This window comes from Dipodomys ordii, unplaced genomic scaffold, assembly GCF_000151885.1.
Source record: "Dipodomys ordii isolate 6190 unplaced genomic scaffold, Dord_2.0 Scaffold1, whole genome shotgun sequence".
Classification (NCBI taxonomy): Eukaryota; Metazoa; Chordata; class Mammalia; order Rodentia; family Heteromyidae; genus Dipodomys; species Dipodomys ordii.
Genome location: NW_012267217.1, coordinates 52,902,942 through 52,924,218, shown reverse-complemented (window position 1 = coordinate 52,924,218; position 21,277 = coordinate 52,902,942). Strand labels below are relative to the sequence as shown.

General features: G+C 47.9%; 3 protein-coding genes across 7 annotated transcripts in view; all 3 read left to right on the top strand.

The window, feature by feature from the left end:
* The first annotated feature begins 6 nt into the window (after window positions 1-6).
* Window positions 7-8,160, top strand: Cnppd1 (cyclin Pas1/PHO80 domain containing 1). 3 transcript variants are annotated; one of them, XM_013009297.1, is made up of 10 exons: window positions 7-360; window positions 855-934; window positions 1,432-1,519; window positions 1,939-2,047; window positions 3,103-3,184; window positions 3,564-3,684; window positions 3,791-3,919; window positions 4,735-4,796; window positions 5,341-5,458; window positions 5,684-8,160. In XM_013009297.1, the coding sequence occupies exons 3-10, from the start codon at window positions 1,451-1,453 to the stop codon at window positions 6,227-6,229; spliced, it is 1,236 nt and encodes a 411-aa protein (XP_012864751.1). In that variant the 5' UTR covers window positions 7-360; window positions 855-934; window positions 1,432-1,450; the 3' UTR covers window positions 6,230-8,160. The 3 variants fall into 3 exon arrangements, with proteins under 3 accessions (XP_012864751.1, XP_012864748.1, XP_012864756.1); XM_013009294.1 differs by having other exon boundaries at window positions 7-386; XM_013009302.1 differs by lacking the exons at window positions 7-360; window positions 855-934 and adding an exon at window positions 1,168-1,183.
* A 461-nt stretch (window positions 8,161-8,621) lies between these two features.
* Slc23a3 (solute carrier family 23, member 3) lies at window positions 8,622-15,216 on the top strand. 3 transcript variants are annotated; one of them, XM_013011448.1, is made up of 12 exons: window positions 8,623-8,895; window positions 9,036-9,193; window positions 9,297-9,394; window positions 9,605-9,678; window positions 9,877-10,058; window positions 10,594-10,717; window positions 10,867-10,981; window positions 12,108-12,361; window positions 12,853-12,958; window positions 13,204-13,371; window positions 14,279-14,374; window positions 14,462-15,216. In XM_013011448.1, exons 1-12 carry the CDS (start codon window positions 8,728-8,730, stop codon window positions 14,752-14,754), a joined length of 1,836 nt encoding a protein of 611 aa, XP_012866902.1. In that variant the 5' UTR covers window positions 8,623-8,727; the 3' UTR covers window positions 14,755-15,216. The 3 variants fall into 3 exon arrangements, with proteins under 3 accessions (XP_012866918.1, XP_012866902.1, XP_012866910.1); XM_013011456.1 differs by having other exon boundaries at window positions 8,771-8,895; window positions 9,271-9,394; XM_013011464.1 differs by lacking the exon at window positions 12,108-12,361 and having other exon boundaries at window positions 8,622-8,895; window positions 10,625-10,717; window positions 10,936-10,981.
* Window positions 15,217-15,694: 478 nt separating this feature from the next.
* The window catches only part of Nhej1 (nonhomologous end-joining factor 1), a 102,772-nt gene continuing 97,189 nt past the window's right edge, over window positions 15,695-21,277 (top strand). Inside the window, exons 1-3 of the mRNA XM_013031214.1 lie at window positions 15,695-15,769; window positions 19,347-19,523; window positions 20,494-20,706. Coding sequence (XP_012886668.1) covers window positions 19,347-19,523; window positions 20,494-20,706 — 390 coding nt within the window. The 5' untranslated portion in view covers window positions 15,695-15,769. The remainder of the gene's footprint in view (window positions 15,770-19,346; window positions 19,524-20,493; window positions 20,707-21,277) is intronic.

Below are 21,277 nucleotides of genomic sequence, written 5' to 3'. Positions count from 1 at the left end.
GACCCGTGGGTCAGGGTTCAATTGGTGCTGCCGGCTTTCTTCTTCCCTACCATCACAGTGACTGGGAGGTCTGGTGGGAGGTCGTGAATCTCCGTGTGATCCCGACTGCGGGGTCAGGAAGTGGGGTTCCGGACGCGCCGTATCCGGGGTAGGACTCGGAAGGGCGGCGACCGTCCGCGTCCTCCAACCCGCCGGGGCGCCCGGTCCACTCCCCTCAGCGGGTAAACAAACACTAGCGAGTGACTCGTCAGACTTGGAAGCAGCTTCACCCCCATCCCCGAAAAGCTGCTGCTTCCAGGTTGCCACGTACATCCGCGCTCTTTTCTCCCGGGATCCTGCGGCGGGAAGCCGGGGCGGAAGGTGTGTTCAAAACAAACCTTGTTTAGGTATTGTTTACTTTGGGGGCTGTGTCTTCCTATTCCCTTGAGATCATCTCATAGCCGGAATAACCTTTCAGAGTACATATGTTTAACAAGGTTTAAAGTTTTCACACTACTAAGGTGCAACAGTGAAAAGCTTAAGTTTCCATCTTACCCAGTTCTCCCACTGATTTTTTTTTTCGGATCCTTTTAGAGGTTTACGGATCTCGTTGTATGTACGTTCCTCCCCCCGCCCTTTCCCTAAAATGCTTGCTATTATAAAGATGTGCAAAGGGGTTACAGTTACGTAAGTCAGGAAATGAGTTTCTTTTTTGGACAATGGCACCCCTTTCCCTGTCTCTCCCAGTTTCCCCTCCCACCTCCGACCCACAGGTTGTACAGTTCATTTTCAACGTAGTGTCCAGTGAGTGCCATTGCTGCATTTGTTGACCCTTTGGCTTTCCATCTCTGTGTCCTTCTCCCTCATTTAAACAGACAGCCGGCAGCAACTGTCCACTTTATCCACGCTAGCACTTCGACATCGCTACCAGATCTGCCTGAACCGTACGCCCTCGGTATAGTGTGGGCCCCTAGGAACTGGTCCCCGATTCTCAGGCTAGGGCGCCTGGGGCTCTGTTCGGTGACTTGGCCGGGAGCTCCCGAGGCTTGCGGGTGGAAGGCTGGGCTGGGCGGGCGGCACTTCCGGCCAGGCTCTGACTCGCCGGCGACGCGCTCGCGGCTTGTTTTAACGCGGGGCTACGCGACGCCGGACAGAGTACGCGCTTGGCAGCCAGCCCCTCCCCCCCTCCCCGGTACTCCGCGAGGTGAGCGCCGCCGCACCGGCCGGCAGCTGCCGGGTTTCGAGCCGCGGGGCCCGGGGCGGAACAGGAAGAGGCCCCGCGGGTGATCCCGGCCCCGCCTGCCACCGCCGCCGCCGTGAGGGGAGGGGGCTGCGCGGGCGAGGGCGGCGGCCGCTCGGGGGAGGCCGGAGGGCGAGCGGGCAGGTGGATCGGCGGGTGCCGACGGCTTTGCCGGCCGCTTACAACTCCTTCCCTCGGCTCTACCTTCGCAGGTCGGCGGCTGGCGGCGTGATGGACCTAGCCGGGCTCCTGCTGGACGAAGAAGGTGCCTTTTCCCTCACCGGCTTCCAGGACTTCACGGTGAGCGCACTCGCCGGCCCCCTCCCACGACCTCCCGCCGCTGGGAACCGGGGCGCCCAGGCGTTCCCCTCCGGTCCCCCCCCGCCCCCCCCCCGAGTAGACCTAAGGCTCACTTGCTTGCTGTGGCCCAGGTTGGGCGACAGCCGCAGGAGTGGTGATTACTGGAGGCCTCGGTCGTTTGGGCCCTGAGGCAGGGCCTCGAGGTGGGCTGGCTAGATTGATGGGGGCGTCGTAAAAATCATCTGTCGAGTTCTCTGTGGGGGCACACTATCTTCTCCCATACTGTGTCCCATCGTCAAACAATCTAGAGAACTCGGGGCCAGGCCTGCCTCCCCGCACCCACCTTTCCAGCCTGAGCCAGGATCACCAATATACCCTGCCCTGCCCTTTACCCTCTACCACTCTCTGTCCTGTTTCAGTTCCTCCCTGGACACCAGAAGCTGAGTGCCCGAATCCGAAGGAGATTGTACTATGGCTGGGACTGGGAGGCGGACTGCAGCCTGGAGGAGCTCTCCAGCCCCGTGGCAGGTTAGGCAGGGTTGTGTGACTGGGCAAATGAGAAGCAGGAGAAGGGGGTTGTCAACAGTCACCCAGATGCCTGGAGGTTCACCCTGGGAGCCGTGCTCACTCATCATCACTGGTACTTGGCTCAAGAATGTAATGTGATTCACGTTATTTTTATCCCACGTGAGTAAGGCCACGTGAATAAAAAAATATTGCTAGCACACATTCTTACCCCCCCTTCTTGCTGGGGAATCAGTCTAGTACTTTGCACATACTTGGCGAGCATTCCATCCACTCTGAAGTTATAATATCAGCTCTGATACTTTTTTAAAAAATTTGTATATCAGAAACTAATTTCCTAAGTATTTTTATTGTATCTTCTCAAATAAACAAGGCTTGATTTCTCAGAACACCAGTGAAAGATAAATATGTTTAATTTGTGTAACAGAACAATAAGTCAAATGGATAGACCTTGAAAAAAGTCATTGAGTGAAGTAAGCAATGCTCAGAAAGACAAAAGACACATTTTCTGTCATATTTGGGTGTTATGCTTAAAGTATTAAGCATATGTAAATAGATACAGGGCCATAAAACATGATATAAGCAAGAGTGAGATTCTGTGGAATAATTTACCCTTTGAACAATAAGTAGTTCAAAATAAATACTAGTAAATTGAAGGTCTTGACTGAAATAGGAATGGTGGGTAAGTACAGTCAAAATATGTAATGTACTTAAGTGAAAGTGGAAGTGAAAAATGGTATGGATGGAATGGTGTGTTTGTGTGTGAATGATGGACGGGGTGACTGATCAAGATGCACTGTACATATAAGTGAATATGTTAAATTGAAACCTCCTTATACAGTATAAAGGTGAAATGATGATAATAATACCAGAAGAATATAGCTTCCTGCTATATTCTTGGAATGGGCTTTTGTCTTAGTTTGGGAAAATTTGATCTATTTTGTTATTATGGTCTTGTTCTAAGGGCCTCAGTCAGCATGGATTTGTGTCTTCAGTGGGGGACTAGTGGGAAGGGAAGGAGTTGTTTGTTCATTCTGCCCTGCTTCTGTTTCCTGTAGACATTGCTGTGGAACTTCTCCAAAAGGCAGCCCCCAGCCCAATCCGAAGACTCCAGAAGAAATATGTGGCTCATGTGTCTCGGTGAGCCTGGAATTGAAAGGATAGTACACGATGTTTGGGTTCTAGAGAAGGGGTTATCTAAAGAAAAGGTGTAAAGACAGAAGTCAAAAGCCTTTGGGGTTTTTTTGTTGTTGTTGTTGGTTGCGGGGCTTGAACTCTGGGCCTGGGCACTGTCCCTGCGCTCTTCAGCTGAAGGCGAGCACTCTACTGCTTGAGCCACAGCGCCACTTCCGGTTTTCTGGTGGTTTATTGGAGATAAGAGTCTCACGGACTTTCCTGCCCGGGATGGCTTTGAACCATGATCCTCAGATCTCAGCCTCCTGAGTAGCTAGGATTACAGGCGTGAGCCACCGGCACCCAGCACCCCTTGGGTTTAATACTGCTTCTTTCTACCTCCTAGAGAGGCATGCATCTCCCCTTGTGCTATGATGCTAGCTCTGGTGTACATTGAACGGCTCCGGCACCGAAACCCAGACTATCTGCAGCATGTATCATCGTCTGACTTGTTTCTGATCTCCATGGTAATGTACCTTTCACCCCCCTCCCTCCCCTCCGCCCCTTTCATCTCCCCAGTGAGTCAGGAACCCATTGTGTACTCTACCAATGACACTTCTGATTTCTCTGCAGATGGTGGCCAGTAAGTACTTGTATGACGAAGGGGAGGAGGAGGAGGTCTTCAATGATGAATGGGGAGCTGCTGGGGGTGTGCCAGTACCCACTCTTAATGCCTTGGAAAGGGGCTTCCTGAGCGCCATGGTGAGTGTTTGTTTTCTGTTTTGCTCTGGTTCCCTGGTCAGTCTTTACCTTCCTGTCATTTTTGTGTTTTACTTAGCCTTCAGTAATGTCTTTATCTGTCTGCTTACTCTTCTTGTGCCTTTGTGTTAGCCTCTTCCCTTTCTGTCCTTTTAGGACTGACCTCCTAGAGGTTCTTGGAGCTGTGAGGTCAGGAGTGATTTCCTTCTCTCCTCTTCCTCCAGGGCCCCACAGGGCACTCTAAGTCACACACTGAGTCAAAGCCTGTGGTGTTGGGTTTGAGTGTTTGCTTCCAATCTTTCTTTATCTCCTACATTCTGAGCTGCCTGAGGACACAGACTATTCTCAGGGTTATTTTCGCCTCTTTTTTTTTTGTCTTTCGTGGGCTTGAACTCTGGGCCTGGACCTTGTCACCGAGCTCTTCACCTCAAGGTTAGTGCTCTACCACTTTGAGCCACAGCACCACTTTCACTTTTCTGGTGGTTCATTGGAGATAAGAGTCTCATGAACTTTCCTGCCTGGGCTTGCTTTGAACCACAGTCCTCAGATCTCAGCCTCCTGAGTAGCTAAGATTATGGGTGTAAGCCACCAGCACTGGGCTTTCTTCTTTTTTTCTTAATGAGAGTGTAATCTGAAATCAGGTTGTGGTGATTACACCACTTAAAACAAAAAAAGATCTCAGGATAGTATCTAGCACATGTAAATTCTAGGTAAGTGTCAATAGTGGTAGTGGTGGTGGTTGTTTCCTGTGTTCTTATTCTCAGCTCACTGGCTCATATCCAAGTTTGGTTTATGCTCTTCCCTTTTCTTACCCATAGGACTGGCATCTCTACACTGACCCTCGAGAGATATTTGAGGTGCTGAGCTGGCTGGAGAGCTGGTAGGTTCTAGGAAGTGGGCAGAGGGCCCAAGGGATTTAGAGGGTAAACTGTGATAGGATCTAGATATGAGCATTTATGTAACTTGGGGAAAGGAGGAGTCAAGACAGAATTGCCCAAGATTGTTGTTCCCAAACCCATCAGCCCTCCTTTGGGAGGGTGGTTGCAACTCATTTAAAATTCAGGTCTTAGCCAGACATTGGTGGCTCATGCCTATAATCTTAACTACTCAGGAGGCTGAGTTCTGAGGGTTGAAGTTTAAAGCCAGCCTGGCCAGAAAAATCTGTAGATTCTTATCTTCAATTAGTCAGCAAAAACCTTAAGTGGCAAAGCTTCAGACTTGAGCCAAACCAAGTGAGAGTATGGGGCACTGAGTTCAAGTCTCAGCACTGGCACACACACACACAAAACAAAAGTCTCAGTTTCTGGATCTATACATTTAACTAGTTCTCCAGTGCTTTCTGATGGCCCCTGGCGGGTGTGAGGGTACCCCTGAACTGGCTGATAAGAGTTGCAGATTTCCTCTCTGTCCTCCTTTCCTACCAGTGTTGCTGAGCATCAGGGTCGGCGGCGGGGCTGGTACACCTACACAGACCTGTGTGTGCTGCTGGAGCAGCCGACCTGGCAACTGGCTCTTGGCTTCCTCTGCCAGCGTCTGGTTAAGGTGAGGAGGGATTAGGGAGAAGAGGAGCTTGAGCAGGCTGGTGGGTGGGATGACAAAAATCAAATGCCAAGAGGGTTAGGAGATTAGAAATAGATGGGAATGGGGAGGCTTGATGGGATTCAAGGAGCTCCAGCTTCAGAGACTAGGAGGGGTGTATGTGCTCATGCATACTCGTGAGTGCAAGAAGTCAGTAGCCCACTGGTTTTCTTACCTTCTTTCCTACAGCTGTCCTGCCTATTAGCCATGGCGTATGTGAGCAGTGTGGCCTTTGCTGTGGCATCAGTAGCTGTAATACACCAGTCCTTGGGGCTGTCCTGCAGCCCATCACCTGGCCCCCCTAACCTTGGACTAGTGTCCAAGGGCGTCTTGGAGCCCTGTATACCTTCCCCTGTGACACAGTGCCTAGTGTCTTCTGCTAACATCTCCAGCTGCCTGGAAGGCGACACAGGGCTGCGTTCACTTTGGGGCAGTCTTCTTGCCTCACTGACTCCCCCACCACTTCCTCCTCCAGAGCCCCCTGCCCCACCCACTCTTTTCCAAAACTGCCCCCTTTGCCAGAACCTCCAGAGAGATCCTCCAACCTGCCATGCTTGCCAACACCCTAACCGAACAGTACCCACTGGGCCTTCCAGCCCCTGGGACCACACCTATGGCTTGGCCCCGCCTTGGGCCTGGAGCCCTGTGGCCCCTCCGTTCCCTCAACCCCAGCAGTGTTCCCTTTTCAGCGTCATGGAACTGGCTCGCCTCAAATCTTTCATTTTCCCAGGTTAGGTAGAGTTTTGACAGATGCACTAAGAGGGTTTGGGAGTTCCTTAGATCTGGAAGAAGGAAGCTTGATTAGATCTCTGCTGCCTCTCTGGGTCCTTGGTGTTTCCCTGTCCTCCTGGGTAGGAGCATAAGGGGTTGTGGGCAGAGGGACTGAAGGTCATGTACTCTCCTAGAGCTCAGACTGATTGGCAGGCCAGGGCAGACATAGTGCCTGGAGCAGCCTCAGTTCAGTTACCAGGGGGCCAGGAGGCCCATCTCTGCTTCCCCAAGGTTTTTACAGACTGCTTTTGAGTGTCCTAGGATAGAAAGGTAAAAGGAAGGCTATAAGGGAAGCAGGGAGGGGGCGGGGGAAGGAAACATTGACATGGGCCTGTGTGATGTCCCTGAAGCCAGAGAGCCGGGGACTGACAATGCCAAGTAGTAACTGCTACCGGAAGGCTATGTGAGGGGGCAGAGCTTTCCATAACCATCCCTTGGATGTAGTAATGGAGCCAGATACTGGTGGGACCTTCAGCCTTGACCTTTTGTCTTCCAACCTCAGTTTCCTACTCCAAGACTTTCCTCTTTTCTGGTTCCTCTCCAAGTGTTCTCTTCACAGGCCTCTCTGGCCACTGCTTTGTATCTGGGTTTTTCACGCTTTTGTAGAACTGAAGTTTCAATAAACAGTTTCTGTTGCATGGCCTGGCCTTTTCCTTCTGCGGCAGCCCTTAAAGATCCTCTTTGTATCTACCTCTAAGCCTCCCTACTTCCTGATCCTATCATCTTGCTAGCCATGTTTCAGGACCTCCGTATTTGATAAGACTATGAAAACCTCCTGTTTCAAATTACCCCTCATCCCTGCTCCCAGCATCCTAGAGCACTAGCTGCACTCAATTTGTCCTGGCACAGGGCAAAAATGGCTGTCCCTTGCTTGGGGTTGGCTCTGTTGCATGTTCTGGGTGAGCACCAGCTTTGTGGATCCTTGGATCAAGCCAAGCAGAGACCCCTGAGCTCCTTAAGGGCAAGCCTGAAGACCTACACTCACCTCTCTACCAGATGGACTCATGGAGATAGTTGATGAATAAAGAACCAGAGCTGGATCATTACTGGAAGAAGAGTCTAGACCATTGACTGCAGGGTATTTGGATTGCTGACCATCATCCACATCATGGTGCTGCTGCCCCCTAGGGGGCATTTTGGAGACATGGGACATTTTTTTGGTTGTTATAAGGACTTGGGGGTTGGGGGTAGGGGTGGGTATGCTCTTTGACATTCAAGCATGAGCCAGGATACTAGATACCCTAAAATGCTCAAAAACTTTCTTTACTATGAAGAATTCGCAAGACAAATATTGAATGATGAGCTGATAATCATATGTGAAACTGTTTATCTGAGCCTTACACTGTATTTTTATTTTAGAAGCAGAGTCTTGCTATATAGCCTGGCTAGCCTGTGAGTTCCTCTATCTTGTCATCAATTCTGGCCAAACCTAAAACTATACCATTTTACATGCAGATATGAAATCATTTTTTCACTTTTTTTATGCCTGTATTGGGGCTCCAACTCAGTTTAAGTACTGTCCCTTATCTTTGTTTAGCTGAAGGCCGGAGCCCTACCACTTGAGCCATTGCTCCACTTTTTACTTTTTGGAATCTCAGACCCTGCCTAGACTGCTTCCAATCATGATCCTCAGATCTCAGCCTCTTGAGCAGCTAGGAATACAGGCAGGAGCCACCAGCACCAAGCTTTTGTTTTTCTTATTCTTTCTTTGCACCTTTTTTGGGGGGGAGGGAGAAAGCCTCAATCTGCCAGGAATACACAACCATGTAAATTAAAACTGTACTTAATTTTGTTCAACCTGTTATCAAGAGTTTGTTCACCTTTTTGGAAAAGCAGTTCACCAGGTCAGTACTACTTGGGTCATGACTTGCTAATAAAGTCATTATCAGCCACCAATATTTAACTGTCACATCCATAGTGGTTCTTTATGTGGATACATTGTCTTCTGATTTGTTTGTGCCTAAACTTTCACATATTGAGATATGTCTAAAAATTTTATTTCTCTTTTGCATTATAGTAAACATACGGAGTTGTCATTGTCATGTGGAATGTAGGACATAATTTCATTCTGAGGTTGTCCAGGTCCTGTTCTGGAATGGCTGTGAATTGTGGGTCTGATATGGTGGTGGGAAGGGATAATATGCAAAATGTCTCCAGGTTATGCTAGTAGCTTTTTTCCTCAACCCGCCTACGTTCCAGAGCCTGGTCTAGGAATGAGATTTGGATGAAGATCCTTGGGGGGCGGGGTCCAGAACTCAGCTCCTCAGTTAATGGCTGATGGAATTTGCACAAGAGCTGGGCAAAGGTGAAAGGGCCATGTCCTGTCCCAAACCCTCATCCCTTCTCTCCGCTTCATTGACACTCCCACCCCTTCCCCACTCCAGGCAGCTAGCTTCACCAAACTCTGACCTCTTTATTTAATTCTAGTCCAAGGCAGCCAAACACAGCAAAGGCAGGGCAGCATGAACAGATCACCTCTCCATCCCATCCCACTCCTATCCATGGGCTCCCAGAATGCCCTGGCTCCCCTGCCACCATTGCTTCCTGTTTCCCAGAGCCCCTCCTCCCACTCTTGGGCTTTTCGATGGGGGCCTCCCATTTGGGGTCTCAGCTGTCTTCTCGCTCTGCAGGTAGGAGGTAGACATGCAGGAGTTGGTGCTGGTTGAAGGAGGGATGGGGGGTGGGGGTTAGAAGGAGTCCATGTGACATGAACTCTAGAAATAAGTATTTTCACCTATTTCTGAGACCTTCCCTATTTCTCTTCTTGCAGCATTTCCTGGTCCTGGCTTCACTGCTCTGTGCCTCCCACCTGCTTCTGTTTCACAGTCTGTCCCCAGGAGGGCTCTCTTACTCACCTGCTCTGCTCCTGGCCTCCAGCTTCTTTTCATGTGGTGTATCTACCATCCTGCAAACTTGGATAGGCAGCAGGTGAGGGAAACTCCCACCCCCTGGAGGGGGTAGGTTCCTAGGAGAAGAAGAAACTATTTGCTGCCACACATTTCCAGAATTTCTGGGTCCACTGTTCCTACAGGCTGCCCCTTGTCCAGGCTCCATCCTTTGAGTTCCTTATTCCTGCTCTGGTGCTGACCACTCAGAAGTTACCTCTGGCTATCCACACTCCTGGGAACAGTGAGTATAGGAGGGACAAGGGAGGGAGGGATTGGGTGTTCCTGTAAGTATAGGTGGGGAGGGGGTGTTCAGAATTGTGGTTGGGCAGTGGTGTGACTTCCAGGCATTATAGGTATCTTGGGAACTATGCCAGGCATGAGTTAGAACTGAAGAGCAATAGATCTCCATCCCATTTATCTTTCTCCTCTCTGTGCCCCAAATACCTCCCAGCCTCCCTCTCACTACACCTGTGCAGGTTGCCTGGCTGCCACGGTCTGGAGCTCTGGAATACTTCTCTCCGAGAGGTGAATACTTGAAAATGGGAAGAAGGCTCGGGTGGTCCAGGCTTGGGAGACTCTTGTTTCCATTATGCAAGCACCAAGAGGCTGTGAGGGAGGTTGTCTGGGCAGGGGACTTACCCTGAATTTAGTTAGGAAGTCTAGTCTCAGGTCAACTTAACTGAGCAGAAAGTTTTCTCTTCATCCTCTCCTCTCCTCTACCAGGTGTCGGGGGCAGTGTTCGTGTCCGGGCTGTTGCAGGGCACACTAGGGCTGCTGGGGGCTCCTGGCCGTGTGTTCCCCTACTGTGGACCCCTGGTGCTGGCTCCCAGCCTGGTTGTGGCAGGGCTGTCTGTCCACAGGGAGGTGGCACAGTTCTGCTCTGCTCACTGGGGCCTGGCCTTGCTGTACGTGAGTTCCGAGAGGTGTGGGATGGTGTCACAGGAGATGTGCAGATGTGGGGGAGGACAAAATTGCTGGCTTATTAGAGCTGGCAACCATCTGGACATTCTCTTTGTTTGTTGGTCATGGGGCTTGAACTCTGGGCCTAGATGCTGTCCTTCAGCTCAAGGTTAGCACTCTACCCCTTGAGCTGCAGAGCCACTTCTGGTTTTCTGGTGGTTAGTTGGAGATAAGAGTCTCATGGACTTTCCTGCCTGCACTGGCACACAATCCTCAGATCCCAGCCTCCTGAGTAGCTAGGATTACAGGCATGAGCCACCGACCTCCAGCTGACAGGGACACTTGAGATTTGAAAATTGAGGACTAGGACTTTCCTTGGTTCATCTGGACTCCCAGCATTCACACTGTTTCTTACTATCTCCCAGGGTACCTTCTTACTCCGTTCCACGGGAAGTTCCTTCTTTGGTATTCTTTATGCTTCCATGTCCATCTTTCAGGATTCTGCTGCCTCTGGCCTCCAAAGCTCCTTTTCTCTCCTAGGCTTATCCTGATCATGGTGGTCTGTTCTCAGCACCTGGGTTCCTGCCAGGTGCCTCTGTGGCCCTGGAGGCCAGCTTCAGCTTCTTCAACTCACATTCATATCCCTGCCTTCCGGCTCCTCTCGGTAGGTGGGAAGCTGGGCAGTTGAAATTAGAAGGGCCAATCTTCAATGCTCCCTCAGTCCTCTAGTTTTGGTTTTCTGTCTATCCTACTAATCCTGGCTCTGAAGGCTTGGGGAGAGGGGCTCTTTTCGGTCTCAGTCTTGCCCCTCAGGTACTGCTCCCTGTGGCCTGTGTGTGGATCATCTCTGCCTTTCTGGATCTCAGCACTCTCTCCCTGAAGCCTTCAGCCCCCACCGAAGCACCATGGTTTTGGCTACCTCACCCGGGTAGGTTTTCTTCTAGGCTCCTGTTCTCTTGTTCAAATCAAGAGATCCATTTCTTTGAACTCAAGAGGATATGTCAACCTCAGGGGTTGTCAATCTCCATCAAAAGTTTTATTTGGGTCAGTGTTAAAGACACATCTGAAGTTTGGGCCAGTTCCACTGCTCACTGTTGGTACTTCTTACCCAATTTACACATTTATATTACCAATTTTCATGGGCATTTCAGTTGGGGAACCGATACATAAGGATTGCCTTTGAGGAGTTGTATGTAAAATTTGCTTATTCATCACTTATTTATCACAGTTGTAGAGATCAACCTAGAACCTTGTGCATGCTAAGCAAGCATGCTTACTACTGAGCTGCAAGTGCAGTCTTTCACTCCTCAGTTTGATTAGGTTCTATTGAATGCTAATTATGTGCTAGCATGTGGGAAGAGAAAAGTAATAGCCATGGCAGATGCAGCATTTGCTTTCATGGAGATGTCAGCCTATTGGGTGACTATAGATACAAAGCAGATAGGCAGAGGATTAAATCTGAACTTGTTGTGGTATATCCACAACTGGCAAAAGCCAGCAGTGAGGAACTTGGCATCATCAGCGAGGCTGGGAAGGATATTTTTGATGGATGGTTATTCAGATGAAATATGAAAGATGAGATTCCTTAGCACTACATAAGCAGAAAAAGCCAGAAGTGGTGCTGTGGCTCAAGTGCTGAAGAGCCCAGGAACAGCGCCCAGGCCCAGAGTTCAGGCCCCATGGCCAGAAAAAAAAAAAAAAAGAAATGTGAAAGATGAGTGGGAGTACTTGAACAGAAGACAGGAGAGAAGAGCATTCTAGGTAGAAGGAAGAGCATATGCAAAAACGTGTAGTAGCCAGGAACACAGACAATCCTAGTCCGAAAAGCAAGACCAGTGTGTCTGGAGTGAGTGAAGTGGGATGGGGTATGGCAAGAAATAAGGCTGGGAAGAGAAGACCTTGTAAGCCATGGTGAAGGCATAGGTCTTTCTCTTTAGAGTTTAGTGGTTTCAAAGTCATGGGGACATCTGGGATTCTTGTGACACAGCTGTTAGAGACAGAGAGATATCTAAAACTTGAGCCTGGCCTCAAGGTAGCTCCTTTTCCCTCTCCAGGTGAGTGGGACTGGCCCTTGTTGACACCCAGGGCTTTGGCTGCAGGCATCTCCATGGCTTTAGCAGCCTCCACCAGCTCCCTGGGCTGCTATGCCCTGTGTGGCCAGCTACTGCATTTGCCTCCTCCACCACCACATGCCTGCAGTCGAGGGCTGAGTCTGGAGGGCCTGGGCAGTATGCTGGCTGGGCTTCTGGGAAGCCCTATGGGCACTGCATCCAGCTTCCCTAATGTGGGCACAGTGAGTCTTTTCAAGGTATGTGGACATGGGATTAGAGTGGAGAACTGGACATGGAGGAGGGGAAAAGGAACTCATATTGACTAGTTGCCAGCTTTACCCAGCGTTTGTAAGGCAGTCCATACCTAGGATATCACTTGGGCAAGTGTTTAGAAGTGGTAAGGGGCGAGGAGTGTGAAAAACAAAATCACCTCAAGTGTATCAGGTGCTTTGCCAAAGGCTGGGGTTCCAGGGAAGGATAAATTAGGTAAAGCCCTGCTTCACAGAGGGGACTTCACAGAGGGGGAAGGGAAAACATGGAAGATAATTTCACAGAGTGATAAGTGCTATTCAGACAACAAAGCAATGGAATATTGGCTGAGCAAAGAAGCCTTTAGAGTAGCTAGGATACTTCTAGAAGGGGTAACATTTAAGCATTTAAGTTGGTATCCAAATAATGAAGAGCAAGGAAGGCAAAGACTTGGTACAACCAAAAGATATGGCTGTTTTCTTGATTTTTCTTCACACAGGCTGGATCTCGGCAAGTGGCCTACATAGTAGGGTTGCTCTGCATGGGGCTTGGGCTCTCTCCAGGGCTGGCTCAGCTACTCACCACCATCCCATTGCCTGTTCTTGGTGAGTGCTTGTACTGAAACAGTTAACCCCGGGCCTGATGCCTTTTCTTTCTAAATATTCTCCCTGAACGAGAAGATTAGAACATTGGTTAGCTTGCCCTCAGTGTCTCAGCCTGACCTCTTGGCTTCTTGACTGGGCTTTTTGCAGAATCACAAACAAACCTTTTGGTTATCTCTTCACCATGGTCTTCCCTGCAATACCCGGTGCTTTCTCCCTACTCCCTTGATTTCTTCCGTATGGGACAGGTGGTGTGCTGGGAGTGACTCAGGCTGTAGTTCTGTCTGCTGGATTCTCCAGCTTCCACCTGGCTGACATTGACTCTGGGCGGAATGTCTTCATTGTGGGCTTCTCCATCTTCATGGCTCTACTGCTGCCAAGGTGGCTCCGGGAAGCCCCAGTCTTACTCAACACAGGTGGGTGCAGTGGAGAGGGAAGGAGGAATTTTTCAGTAGCCAGCTTGAGGTTTCAGGGTGTCTAGACTTTTGGCCCCACACCCTATTTTGGGATTTGGGATAAAAAGTCCATCTGCTCATTAAAAAAATTATTAAGCATTATGTGGACCATTTGGGATATAAAGGTACCTCTTGGTATTATAGGCCAGTGAAAGAGGAAAGAGGAAGAAAAGTTTAGATCAAAGGCTGTGGTGCTTCATTTGAAGTGATCGAATAGCATTAAGCTGGTCTTGAAGGATGGAAAGATTTAAATGTACTTGGCGAGAAGAAAGTCATTTTTGATGGAAGCAGCATCACAGACATAGAAGTAAGAAGTCATGGCTGGGAAGGTGGCTCAGTGGTAGAGTGCTTGCCTTGCATGCATGAGGCCCTGGGTTCAATTCCTTAGTACCACATAAGCAGAAAAAACTGGAAATGGCGCTGTGGCTCAAGTGGTAGAGCACTAGCTGAGGGACAGTGCCCAGGCCCAGAGTTCAGCCCCAATGACTGACAAAAAAAGAAAAAAAAATAATGTTGGAGTTTTTAATACCGACCAGAGAAAGGAAGCTTAGAATAGTCAAAGCCTATCTAGAGTGTGTATTGAGGCTTAGAAAATATAAGGTGTTGAGCAGAGATTTTATGGGAAGGACCTTAATGTGAGAAATGCAGAGCAGATAGACAAAAGATAAGGGAGGTAAAATAATTCATGGAGATCTATTCTTAGTTCAAGAAATGCAGAGCAGATGGACAAAAGATAAGGGAGGTAAAATAATTCATGGAGATCTATTCTTAGTTCAAGACTTGAGTTTAGGTCTAGAAGGTTAAGACTCCTTGGCCTTGGACAACATTAAGATTCCAACATTAGAATTCTTATCCCAACCCTTCATAGGCTGGAGTCCCTTGGATGTGTTATTACGCTCCCTGCTGGCAGAGCCAATCTTCCTAGCAGGACTCTTGGGTTTCCTTTTAGAGAACACCATTTCTGGTAAGTTGAGGCCAAACCCTAGCTGACTGAAGAGTAGCAGTCATCACTCCCTAAAGGAGCAATGACTTACCAACCATTCTTTTTCAGGCACACGGCTTGAACGAGGCTTAAGTCAAGGACTGCCAACTTCTTTCACTGCCCGAGAGGCTGGAATGCCTCAGAAGTACAGAGAGAAGGCTGCTCAAGAGTATGGACTTCCTTTCACTATCCAAAACCTATGTTCCTGTATCCCTCCTTTCCTCCGATGCCTCTGCCCAATGCCTGAAGACCTTGGGGATGAGGAAGGAGGTCCCACTGAACCAGGAGAGGCAGCAGACTTGCTGCCTGGCTTTGAGGAGCCACCCCCTGCATCTAGCAGAGAAGGGATTAGGGTCCAGTAATTACTAGGGCTACTATTTCTGCCCTCATTAATTTAGCCTTAACTCCCAGCTTGATTGACAGTACTCTACTTCCTTCTAAGGGATGGAGGTAGTGTGATTGTGTGTACATATAGTATTGGCCCACCTAGGGGGTCTCATTTCCCAACAGGATGAGTTCCTTTCCTTTTCTTAATTATATCTATGGGAAAGCAAGGGTCATGGTTAAGTGGGCCATGAATGAGTGAATGGATGAATGAATGAGTTTTGCCTGTGAACTATATCAATACCACTTGAACGCTAGCATTCACTTATTTATTGAGTGCCCTTTCGGTTCAAGGTCCTGCATCTACAGATATGGATGTGATAGGGTGCCTGCCCTCTCCAGGCATTTAGGATTTAAAAAGCCCTATGTAATTATTAACTAAAATGCAAAGCAGAAGGCAATTTGTAATAAAGATGGAAATAATGTTGTGGGAGCAAAAAGGAAGGAGTAATTCATTGTGATTGCTGATAATGGGAAAGGCTTTATGAAAGCCACAGTGGGGAGGGGGACCTTGGGTACTGGAAAGCAGATGGAGATTATTATTCGGTCCCAAGAATCCAGCTTTTACAAAAATACGAGTTGTACAAAAATGAGCTGTGAGGTTTCATGTTGTTCAGTGGTGATGAATCACGAGTACTTGAATGTGTGGAGGGAGAAATGAGGCAGAGGAGGAGTTCATATTATAGGACCTGAAAGACTGCTCTTTTAACAACTCCAGGAATGATGAGGACCTCAGAGATTAGTGCAATTCAGCTCTCCATAAAAACAAACACACAAACAAACGACCGGCAGGGGAGAGATTTGACAAATCCAAACCCAGGCTCTGGGTGCTCCCTGTTTAGTGAACCCGAAGCCCCGCCCTCGCCAGCCTGGGCCCCGCCCTGCCACAAGCCCCGCCTTCCCGCGTGGGGGGGGCTCCACTCTAGGCCTTTCAGTTTGCGCGGGAGGGCAAGCCTGCTGCAAGGAGGGTGGGCACTTCGCCGGCCGCTGACGGTAGGTGGGATCGGGCTCCAATCGGGGCTAGGGTCTGGGCACGGCTGTGCGCCGAAGGACTGCTTGGACCTGCTGGGTGGACCCCACACGGGCTCCTTCTCCCAGCAGGGACCGCGCGCAACCGGGGCTTTGGGCAGGTCTCCGTGAGTAGGAGGAGCCGCGCGTGCGCAGTCCGCCTGCGGCGGCTCGGTGGGGCTTGCAGGTCTTTCCTGGGGCTCTTTGGTTGGCCGTACGGTGTGGGATTGGCTTTCTTATCTCTTGAAGGGTCTAGAGGCCATGCCTCAGTACAGCCGGTGCTGTAGAAAGGGGAAAGGTGCTTTAGAAAGGGGCGAGGTGGAGGCGAACTGGACGTCAGGTGGCGCCTCTGGGCTGGGGCCGTGGTTGTGGGACCGAAGATTGACTCCCAGTGGACAGGGCGTGGCCCAGCCTGGATGGGCCCTAGAGCCCTGCCGCCCTCTGCAGGGCGTAGGAGGAACTACGCTGAACCACACCATTTAACCCCCCCGCCCCGCCCCCTTCCCCGACCCGACGCCCCGCAGAAGGGAAAAATTTGGTTCAGGTACCATTTCTTAGGGAGCCCGTCCTGGCTATTGCCTTTTCCAACTCTCGTACAGGAGTACCAAATAGGTGAATATGGTTAACGTGAATGTTAAAGGAGACTGGAATTTCGAGACTTCAGACTCACAGCCCTCCCCCATCCCGTCCCCAGTCCCGTAGATCAAACCCAGGATCTCATAACTGAACTAGCTGTGCCCTCAGCCCAGGCCTCAAACGGAACGGGCCAGCCGGGATCTGGTGTTGAATGTGTCAGGTTGTGTAGTAGGGCCAATTGCCCCTAGCCACATTTTAAGCTCCTTCCTTCCCTGAAAGGAACAAACACCATCAGCTTGAGGGTTCTCAACTTCTGGACTTAATAAAAGGAGTGACTAGGCGACAGACCCAATTTTGGTGACTCTTAGCATAAGGAAATTACGGTCTTGGCAGCTTTATTTGCATTTGTGATCTTTGACAATGTGGAACTCCTGTCCAGTGAGAACCAGTCTAGTCATTCCCAAACCGCTTTGCCCTGTTGGAAACAGCACATGGGAAATGTGATGAAAATACCATTTCCAAATACAGGTTTTAAGGCTGCTGCAAATAACCACCATATATGCAGTCATGTGTCCCTTGAGATGGGAATGTTTTGGGAACTGCATTGTTAGGCGATTTCATCATTGTGTCAACACCATATCATACATATGTTAAATAAGATGGCAGTGATGTCACTAAGATATATGATCTCCTAGGACCACTGTCATGTGTACAGTCTGTCTGAGACCAAAATGTCATTATGTTGCAGGACTAAATAGCCTTATATTTCAATTGTGCATTTAGAGTACAAATTAATCAATGTCACAAACCACACTTGGAAAACTCAGGAAGATTTAGACTGAGTTGAAAATGACTATTAATCAGACAACAAGGATTTTCATTATTATTATTATTGTATTCTAAGTTTCATCCTGGTACTTGCCTTTACTTTGTATCTATAGAGATGAAAATGAAGGAAGTTACATCCTTTTTTTAAAAAAAAATTTTGCCTGCTTACACAAGTTGAACTCTGGGCCTCTAATCACTCTACTTGTTTACTCCAGGACTGGCACTCTATCACTTAAGCCAGACTTTCAGTTACACATTTTTTTTTTTTTATTGGTTGGTCGTGGGGGTTGAGCCCTGGGCCTGGGCGTTGTCCCTCAGCTCTTCAGCTCAAGGATATTGCTCTACTATTTGAACCACAGAGCTACTTCCAGTTTTCTGGTGGTTTTTTGGACATAAGAGTCACAGACTTTCATGCCCGGGCTGGTTTTGAACTGCGATCCTCAAATCTCAGCTTCCTGAGAAGCTAGGATTACAGGTGTGAGCCACTGGCACCAAGCATAAAATAATTTCTACTTATAGTCATGTTATTCTAAATGACAGAGTTCATCTTTTTTTTTTTTTTTTGGTTGGTTGTGGGTCTTGAACTCCAGGGCTTGGGTTCTGTCCCTGCACTCTTCAGCTCAAGGTAAGCGCTCTACCGCTTAAGTCACAGCTCCACTTCCGGTTTTCTAGTGGCTAACTGGAGATAAGAGTCTCACAGACTTTTCTGCCTGGGCTGGCTTTGAACCATGATCCTCAGATCTCAGTCTCCTGAGTAGCCTGAGCCACCCTTTTTTTTTTTTTTCCAGTTTGGTCGTGGGGCTTGAACTCTGGGCCTGGGTACTGTCCTCAGCTCTTCAGCTCAAGGTTAGTGCTCTATCACTTGAGCCAAAGCGCCACTTCCCAGTTACACATTTTTGCCAGTCAACTGGAGATAAAGCCTTGGGAACTTTTTTTTTTTTTTTTGCCTGGGTTGGCTTCAAACTGTGATCTTCAGGTCTCATCCTCCTGAAACATAAGTCACTGATGGCATAAGTCACTGGTGTCTGATGGTTATCATTTCTTTCTTTTAAACCCACAGGAGAAGCAGCCATAGTTACTGAAAATACTGCTAGGTTAATTATTGAGTCAGGAAAGAGAGTCTCTAGAACTTCAACCTATGCAGACGTGGTAGCTATGGGTAGGAGTGGGGATATTTGGGATTCTTTAAGTGAAAATGAAGTATCTTTTTCTCTTTAATAAGTCATGCTTTATAATCATGACTCTGTTCCTTTGTTTAAAGGAAATCTAGCTCTTTTGCTCCAAGACAGAGCTTATTGACTCTGTGTGTGTGTGTGTGTGTGTGTGTGTGTGTGTGTGTGTGTATGTATCATCGATCCCTTTAAGAATTTGATTATTGGATTGGATGTGTGGCTTAGGTGGTAGAATATCAGCTGGTTAGCAAAAGCATCAGATCAGGAGTCCCACACTTTGACACAAAAAATGAATTTGATGATAGTCATGGACTCTTTCCATAAATGTATATAGACACACAATCTTCATAAAATTCCAGAAGATCACATTCATAGACTCTAGTTGAAGAATTGCTGTTTGAGGAACTTTTTATTTTTATGTTTTGCTGAGAGCTTCCAAAGCTTTGCTTTAAAATAACAATCAAATAATTTGAATTTTCTGCCCCCAATGTTTTTGACTTAGGATGTTTTATAAGACAAAAACTATTTTTCTCTTCTGAAAGTTCTGGGAAAGAATAGCATTGTTATTTATTAGGGTTGGCTTGAAGGTGTGGCTCAGGTGGATAGATGCTCGCCAATGAGCAATTATCAGGTGGCAAGTTCAATTCCCTGTCTCAGACAAAAGAGAGAGGGGGGGAGGGAGAGGGATTAGGGCTGTGGTTAGGATTCAGTAAGAAGGGTTTGGGTTTCTACACTATGTTCTACATTATGCTAAGGCTTAAACATTATGGAAAAGAAATATTTTCTTCTCTCTAGGAACTTAATGTGGAAAAAGATTCTAAACAGGTTTTAAGTAATCAAGGGGTAGTACAGTTGTTGCTCAGTTGGTTATATAGAAGAGAGAATATAAATCCATGTCTTCTGTTTTATTGAAGAGGGTTGATTTTAGTTGATATAGAGATATCTGCCTGTTGTCCTTGACTCTACCTACCCTGACTTTCCTACAGATGGATGAGCTGGAGCAAGGCCTATTGATGCAGCCATGGGCATGGCTACAGCTTGCTGAGAACTCTCTCTTAGCCAAGGCTTATATCACAAAGAACGGCTATGCCTTGCTGGTTTCAGATCTTCAACAGGTGTGGCATGAGCAGGTGGACTGTAGTGTGGTCAGCCAGCGAGCCAAGGTAAATGTGAAGAGAAATAGTGCTTTTGGCTAGTGGGAAATTTGGTGTGTGTGTGTGTGTGTGTGTGTGTGTGTCCCCAGAGCCTGCCTGCTATTCCTTGCCTTTTTCACTCAAGGCTGGCACTGTACCACTTGAACCACACTCTACTTCCAGCTTTTTATTGGTTAGTTGAAGATAAGAGAGTCTGACAGACTTTTGTGGCCGGATGGCTTTGAACTATGATCCTCAGATCTCAGCCTCCTAAGTGCTAGGAGTATAGGCATGATCCACCCGTGCCCAGCTTTGATTCCTTCCTGGTGAACAGCTAGCTTTGTCACTTCTAGGTTGGCAAGGAAGACTGAATTTGGTTAAAACATACATAGCCTGTACATTGCTCATCGGAAATCCAAACTCTGAACCTTTTAGAGTTCTGCTAACTCAAAAAGTTTTGGATTTTGGAGCATTTGGGATTTTAGATTAGGATTACTCAACTGGTAAAGTCTATAATCCCAAATCCAAAACATCTGCAGTTTGAAACACGTCTGGTCTCAAGTATTTCAGACAAGAAATACTTAATCTGTCATGTCCTGTAGTCTAGCTGTAACAGTGGGATATTTGTGTGTGTGTGTGTGTGTGTGTGTGTGTGTGTATGTGTGTGTGTGAGAAAGAGAGACAGAGAGAGAGAAAGAGAAAGAGAGATAGAGGAAAAAAGAGGCTATGCAGGCTACATGATAATGTATAACATGATCTATATTATATGATCTATACAGGCTTTCTGTAAATTGATCTTGACAAAGGCAAAAGCGTTGCATATGCCAGTTAGTCTTTGTCACTCTTTTTGTTTCCTTCTTTCTTCTAGTGATGTTTTACCTTCTTTCTCCTTTTCTTCATTCCTTTTGTCTGCATGTTAACAAGGGCTCTCATTTGCTGTTGCCTCAGAGGGAATCACTTCCTTTTCTGTTCTCACTGTGTACAACTGCCGTCTCTTTAGGAGCTGAACAAGCGCCTGACTGCTCCCCCTGCAGCTTTTCTCTGTCATTTGGATAATCTTCTTCGTCCATTGTTGAAAGATGATACTCACCCTGGTGAAGCTACCTTCTCCTGTGATCGTGTAGCAGAGGCACTGATTTTGCGGGTTCGGAGTGAACTCTCTGGTCTTCCCTTCTATTGGCATTTCCACTGTATTCAGGCTAGTCCTTCCTTGGTAAGTGTATTTCAAACATGGGGTCTGAGTGGGGATACCAGCTGCCAGCTAGGCAGGTTCTTTAATAGTTGAGCTACTCTAACAGTTCCTTTTTTGTAGTGATTATTTATTTATATATTTATGTATATATGTTTTGTCAGTAGTGGCCTGAACTCTGGGCCTGGGTGCTGTCCCTCAGCTCTTCAGCTCAAGGCTAGCACTCTACCACTTGAGCCATAGCACCACTTCCGGCTTTTTCTGCTTATTTGGTGCTGAAGAATCAAACCCAGGGCCTCATACATGCAAGGCAAGCACTCTACCACCAAGCCACCTTCCCAGCCCCACAAAGAGGATTCTTGACTGGTTTATCCCTTGCTTGCAAAGGGAGCAGTTTCAATCTCTACACTTTATTGAGTGATTTTATTCCTTAATTTGGTCAACAGGAACATCTATGAACATCTGTGTGTTTCATTATCGTATATGAACATTTCTGCACTCATTATTGAGTATCCTGACTTGAAATAATGTAGCCTTTTAAAAAAATTTATAATTAGAGAATAGACAGATTGAAGATAGGGTTAGTTCTTTCACT